This window comes from Papaver somniferum, chromosome 11, assembly GCF_003573695.1.
Source record: "Papaver somniferum cultivar HN1 chromosome 11, ASM357369v1, whole genome shotgun sequence".
In the NCBI taxonomy this organism is placed as follows: Eukaryota; Viridiplantae; Streptophyta; class Magnoliopsida; order Ranunculales; family Papaveraceae; genus Papaver; species Papaver somniferum.
Window position 1 is genome coordinate 129,606,795 of NC_039368.1, and position 6,900 is coordinate 129,613,694.

General features: G+C 39.9%; 1 protein-coding gene across 1 annotated transcript; it reads right to left on the reverse strand.

The window, feature by feature from the left end:
• Positions 1–88: 88 nt before the first annotated feature.
• Positions 89–6,507, reverse strand: LOC113325416. Its single transcript, XM_026573622.1, has 5 exons — positions 5,510–6,507; positions 3,651–4,455; positions 1,918–3,217; positions 1,747–1,830; positions 89–1,535 (listed from the first exon to the last, which is right to left on the reverse strand). The coding sequence occupies exons 1-5, from the start codon at positions 6,234–6,236 to the stop codon at positions 408–410; spliced, it is 4,044 nt and encodes a 1,347-aa protein (XP_026429407.1). The 5' UTR covers positions 6,237–6,507; the 3' UTR covers positions 89–407.
• Positions 6,508–6,900: the final 393 nt, after the last annotated feature.

Genomic DNA, 6,900 nt, shown 5'->3' on the forward strand with positions numbered 1-6,900 from the left:
GATAGTATCTCTTTTCTTTTCCGAATATAAAGTTAATCATTTTTTCATTATGATGCATTTGAAGTTAAAAAAGGCAAAAGCAATAGCGTCGAGGTAATTGAAGAAAGGAGATGATTTTCATTCATATTTATGTAGAAATAGCTGATATACAAAGAGAAAAGAGCCCAATTTTCATCACCAGCTACTTGTTAGAGCTCTATACTGGCAAGGAAAAACATGACGACTATCCTGGATGATGCAATCTCTATTTCCTACATACCTATTCTTTCTTCTCTTTATTGAAAGGTAAATAACAACTTAGAAAGAACGACCTTAAGACGATGAGTAACAGAAGAAACAGAACATGCAAATTTTCAATGGGAAACGGAATTTAAAAAGCAAAAAAATTTACGGGAACTGAAATTGTCTTAATGTGTACTTTCAGAAGAATGTATCCGACTTAAATTTACCGACCTACACTCAATTGATTCTGGCGTTAAAGCCTCCTCACATACCTCGTTATGGGCATAACCTAACGGATCATACCTTGAACCATTGATAGACTTACTATGTTCAGCATCAGTACCGGCTGTGCCACCATCACCTTCTGAATCGCTTAAAATGACAATGGCATCTTCCTCATCGACCAGGTCCACCAGTTCGTGATGATTTGCGATTGGTTCTTGTTCCTCTTGATAAATATTTGGAACAGGGTGGTGTGTTTTCTCCTGATCAGGGTCCAGTACTGGTTCTTGCCCTTCATCAATAATCAGGTCTAGTACTTCTGTTATTTTATGATCATAGTTTAGGTCTGGTTTCCCGAATTCTTCATTATCAGCAGCTGGAACTGAATCATCAACCATCTGTGGAGAAGGGCCTGATTCTTCGACCAACATTTGAGCAGAGACTGGTTCTTCAACCATCATATGAGCAGATACTGTAACTAGTTCCTCGACCATCATTTGAGCGGGGATAGGTTCCTCAACCATCGTATGAGCAGGGACTGGTCCATCTACCATCATTTGAGCAGGGATAGGTTCTCCAACCATCTTTTGAGCAGGGACTGAGTCATCAACCATCATTTGGGAGGGGACTGGTTCTTCAACCAGCAATTTAGCAGGCACAGGCTCCTCTACCATCATCTGAGTAAGCACTGGTTCTTCAACGGCCATTTCAAATGAAATTGGTTGTTCAGCCATTTCTTCAGCTAAGATTGGTTCTTCAACCATCATTTCAACTGGGACTGATTCTCTAATCATCATTTCAGCTGGGACTGACCCTTCAATCCTCAATTGAGCAGAGCCAATTTCTTCGGCCACTGTTTCAGCAAGGGTAGGTTCTTCTTCCATCTCTTGAGCTGAAGGTGGATTTTTCTGAACGGTCTCATCAGAGATAGTTGGAGGTGTCTCTAGTTTCGGCACACTCAAAGCTGGATATATCTCTGCTTTGTCATCGTTACAGCACGGAGTAGACTCTGGTTCTGACCCAGGTAGGGAAGAGAGAGGAAGTTTGGTTTGCGTCTCTTCGTCTCGTTTCCTGTAAAGGAGCATGGCTCTCTGCAGATAGGAAATTATCGATAGGTTATATGATAAACTAGAAAATAAAGAAGCCCTAGAAGATAGTTTAAGTTCCTAGTTTTGGAAAATTTGAACTAGCTTTAGCTCAAGAAGCTCCATACTCGTGCACTTCTTGCACATCTGCTCTGTCCGGATTTTATACTACATTTACATAGATTTATGAGAAATTATGGTTTTGACATAAATATACCTGTAATAGAGTATCCTTCAGTACGGGGAAAAGTGAAGCACTCAAGGGTGTGTTGGACATCTTCAGTCTTGATTCCTCGAATTCCTGTAAGAACATAGATGTGATCAGTCCTAGGCCAATAGGAAAAGAAAAGAAGTCGATGAAGCCAGACTCTCAAGGTATAGAATCTACCTTTACATGTGCATGCTTAGAGCCATAATCATTCATTGAATTTCCTTCTATTTCAAATAAACTCGCGCACTGCTTATACAGCTGAGGATGAGTAAGATCCACTGAGATGTCAAGCTTAGAAAGATAAACATGGCAAAAATGAGTATCACTACGACGTGATGTTTTGGCAGGTTCTGGTGTCTTTTCCAGTACAGGCTTCACTGGAGGAGCTTCTATTGGGGCCTTGGGTGGTGGAGGTGGTGTTTCATCGGATCTCTTTACCTCAATACTCTCCGCCCTAAAATTAGGCCTGTTTCGCTCATTCCGGGATCGCTGACTAGGGTGTCCAGCCCAACCATCATTTCCTGTGGAAGATAGGTCATGATCGTCTTTTTCAGCTGCTGCAGGATTATTTTGCGCTTTCCACGTTTCTGAATTCCCATCCCAGCCATGACCGTTCAGCATGTGTCTGTTCTGATCCCAATCTGGTCTCCCATACATATGAGATTCATCCCCAAAGACGACATTACTACTTCCATCCCATCCATGCATCTGAACATTAAATCTATCAGCATCAGGCATGTGATAAGGAATCCCAGGGTGGTTACCAAACAAAGGTGGAGCGGGAAATTGCTGCATCATTGGATGAAATCCTCCTTGAGGTGGACCATGCTGAAAAGGCATGAAGTTGTTTGGTAATTGTGCGGGCCAGTTTGGAATGCCCTTCCATGCATTACCCGGTCCTCTTCCCACATTAAAATCACCAGTCCTCCTATAACGATTGGACTTGCCTCTGCCATCTTCTTCTGATGACCCATAAACTGAAGGGTTGGAAGCCCCGCCCCTGAAAGAAGGTGTTGTAGGAATAGAAGAGGAATTGCTCGGAAAGTGACTGCTTCGATTAAATGATGATGACACAGACACTGTATCACCATCTGCCTCTACATTCTTCTTCTCCGAAGGCAGTTCCCTGCTTCCTCTGTCATCTCTTCGTCCAGTTTCTTCCATATCAAGGCTTCGGTTAACATTTGCTCTGTTTGAATATCTTCTCTCATAACTTGTTGAGGATTGAGGCTTATCTATCAACGCTGCAGGTGAGGCCTGTCTAACTGGAGACTTTTCCGCTGAAAAACCAGCCAAATGATTTCCTTCCTCTTTGGAGGGCTTTGTTACGGATCTGTGCTTCTCTGTTGACCAAGATTCAGAAGCTCTCTCAGAATTCCCATGAACACTACTACGCTCTCTTAAAGGAGTGACATTAGATCGGACTCTTTCATCTGGAACAGGTTCCTTGTACTGAGATTCCGCTTTTGAACTAGTCCTGTAAAAAAGACAACATACAGTTAGAGGATTATTCGATATCTGGATTTACGTGCTTTGAGCCTAGACCAGACATACAAATTTGGACTCTTATGTGCACAGAATATATTTATTCCTCCTCTAATAGACTAATACTAGAGTCAAGAACAGATTTCATTTTTGCCGCTAGACCATTATGTGAAAGCTATGGATAGCTTAATAGTTTGTGCTGATGGCATTTCAACAAGCATTACATGGACTCTTCTCTAGCCTGGCACAGACATTCATGTGGACCTACGGATCCAACTTTTCTAGATACCTCTTCAACTGTGAAATTTTGAGCAATTTGCATAATATATGCGGAACCACCGTCCAGTGGTCATTATCTTGCATTCATTATCCATCATTCCAGAAAGTCATGGTAGGACATCATAAGCGAGAAATATATGGATTACCTGGACTGATCCTTGACAGGATGAGCATTAGGGCTGGGACTTCTGCGTCTACTTCGGCCCACAGTAACATAATCTATATGCCGCGACTGTGATCTTCCCCTATCAGCAGGTGATTCTTTTCTGCTTGGTGTTTTCTTCTCTGCCACTGAATGGTGGTGCTCCTTGGCATTACGAGATTTAAAATCACCGTAATCATCATTATCATCAGCGTACCTCTTCTTTCCTCTACTGTCTTTGTAATTGCTGACACGGTCATCATTACGTGGACTACCATCACCTTCACGTTCCTGAGGTTTAGACTTCTCATGTGGGCTTCGTTTTTCATCTCTGGGATACTTACTGTCAGACCTTTGACCAGAGTGATCTTTTAAGTATTCATCTCTGCGCTTGTCATCTCGGTTTGTGTGGTCCTTGCGTGAATCTTCAAGTCGACTTTCTCTATACCTATCATCTTTCTGCTTGTCCTTGCGCATATCATCATGATGACTTTCTCTATACCTATCATCTTTCTGCTTCTCCTTGCGCAGATCTTCATAATGACTTTCTCTATACCTGTCATCTTTTAGCTTTTCCTTGCGCAGATCTTCATGATGACTTTCTCTATACCTGCCATCTTGCTGCTTTTCATCCTTGTACCTTGAACTCCTGGACCGATCATCCCTTGACGATACACGACTCTCTTTAGCATCTCTGCTATCATCATGATATTTATCCTTGTCATCAGAATCATCTCTCCTCCTCCTGATTCGTTTCTCAAGTTCCTTCTCCAACTCAGGATTTCGCAACTCATCATGCTTCTGCCTCTCTATAAACAATGCAGTAGAAATTTAATAAGTTACAGATTTCTAGTAAGCATAGATGCTCCCACCAAAAACAAAACTGCATAAACTGGACTACTTAAAATAAACAAAAAAGACGTAAAACAATTTACGTTATATACAAGTTCCCCAAGAATCACAAGATAGAGAGACATTTTGTAGCAAGAATTTATGCACAACAACCACAGCTCATAATTACAGTCATCAACCTCCTAAAGTAACCCGCTCTAGCAATTTATCCGGACTTCATATTAAGGCTTAGAACTAAAAAACAATAATGGCTTCAAATCAGATCAGTTTCTTTTCATTCGTTCATGGATCAAGAGAAAATGCATTGTTAAGATTTAGATAAACAAATGAGAATCTCGTAGTCGGATAATATATATGTCCAAAACCTAAGTTCGAAAATAACTAAAAGCAGCACAAGTTTAGAAAATATTCACAGTTAGTAAAACTAATTCCTTCATTTCTTTCTTGATAAGCACATAAATTCTACCCACCTATCAAAGGTTCCTAAATTCAATGGACATAAAAAAATGTGATTAACAAGTGTCCTGTATCGTTGTTTCCAATAATTAAAACATTCGAACTCTAAACATGGATTGATACAAATTCAACCATGATGGTGACGTAACCAAGTTCAAGTGCTCCTTTGACACATTGAATGCATACAGTGATGGACATGAGTGATACTGGTCAACAATAATCCTCTTAATGTCACTCCTAATGTCAGAAACTTGGTACAAAACAACCCTAAATATCTCCGATCAATGCCCAAGTTGAATCTTACGAAAGAAATAAAACCGAATAAAATTCTCTTCTCCCTAGAAAAGCAATGTACTATGTCTCCCTTTTCCTCTACAAGTTGGCAATACAATTAACCTAGAACCACTAATAACAAGCTATTATCCATGTTCGATAATGGTTCAATTTTTTCCTACTGATGTTACTAAGTCTTACCTACTCTACACAAAACTCACATACCAACACGAACAAAAACATTCTAACCCACATAAATAAACAAATCATAAGTTACCTTACCAGCATTTACTACATCTTTCTTCACACTCACCGCCACTGAATCAATCTTCGATTCAATTTTCGTTTCACACCGCACATCTTGATTCTTCTTCTCTCTCTCTGAAGACCTGTGTTCCTTCTCCTTAGTAGACTCCTTATAATGAACCTCTTTAATAGACTCCTTATAGTGAACCTCTTTAGTAGAATCCTTATAATGAACATCTTTCTTACTCGATTCCTTATCAGACCTCGACGTCTTCACCTCGACCTTACTCCCATTACTAACAACACTTTTCTTCGCCACCACCACCTCCTCATTCTCCACAACAACAACACTCTCAGATTTCCTCTCCTCATGTCTTCTACTACTAGACTTACTCTTCAAATCAATCTTTGATTTCAATCCATCCTCATCAACTAATTTCTCCTTACTGACAACAACAGAAACTTCGCCGCCATTCCACCGATCCGATACCGGTCCATCGCCACCCTTCTCTTTCCGCCTCTTCGAACTACCACCACCACCATTATACTCTCCTCCAATCAAATCACCGCCACCACCATTAACTACAAGTTTCCGCTTCTCTGATTCCCTACTACTCATGGATTTCTCTTTACCACCATTCTTCTCTTTGAAGCTCAATACCTCTTCAGCTGCTTCTTCTTCAGAATCAATCACATCTTTTGAGCTGTGTTTATGTTGATGAGACTTGTGATGAGATGACTTATGTCTCGAACTTCTTGGCATAATGAACTTCAAAATCCTTTATTCAAAACTATGAAATCAATAAAAACCCAATGGAATCAAACCCTAATTTATGATTTTTTCGATTTTTTTCTTTTTCTTTATGATGATTACAATAAATTAAACCTAATTTTCTTGATCGAAGGAGATGGTGATGATGAAGATGAAGTGAACCCTGATTTCAGATTTTACTGAATTGAAATTTTGAGTAAACCCTAATTTCTGTGAGCAGAGACGGAAAAGGAGTTGAAGTGAGAAAGAGGAGAGAGGGAGAAAAGCGAGACTGATTTTTATTTTTCAAGGTGAGGGGATAAATTGATAAATAGTTTGTTTGGACGGAAATACCCATGAATTAAAATATAATACTGGTGATAAGTATGGGTATTTCGGTCTAAGGGTGATAATTTTTGAAGTCAATGTGGATAAATTAGGTATGGATACCATATCGTTGGAATGTAGAGACGTGATTCTAAAGATGCTTTAGCTTAATCATCCCTCACTACTCATTTATTTTTACTAGCCGGGAAACTTTGGATATCGAGAGGATGTTTGTTTTTTTTTGCTGACTCGGGATCTGGATTTTGATGCCTCCAAAAATTAGTGAGTAATCTCAAGTATTCCCTTAAGTTACTATACAGATATAATTATTGTTGTATCAGGGATGAAC

Coding starts and splice junctions, on each gene's coding strand:
- LOC113325416 (XM_026573622.1), bottom strand. CDS start 6,236: ATGCCAAGAAGTTCGAGACATAAGTCATCTCATCACAAGTCTCATCAA. Junction 4,456..5,509: donor GAAAGATGTAGTAAATGCTG/GTAAGGTAACTT, acceptor CATTGTTTATAG/AGAGGCAGAAGCATGATGAG. Junction 1,536..1,746: donor TGAAGGATACTCTATTACAG/GTATATTTATGT, acceptor TCCTATCTGCAG/AGAGCCATGCTCCTTTACAG.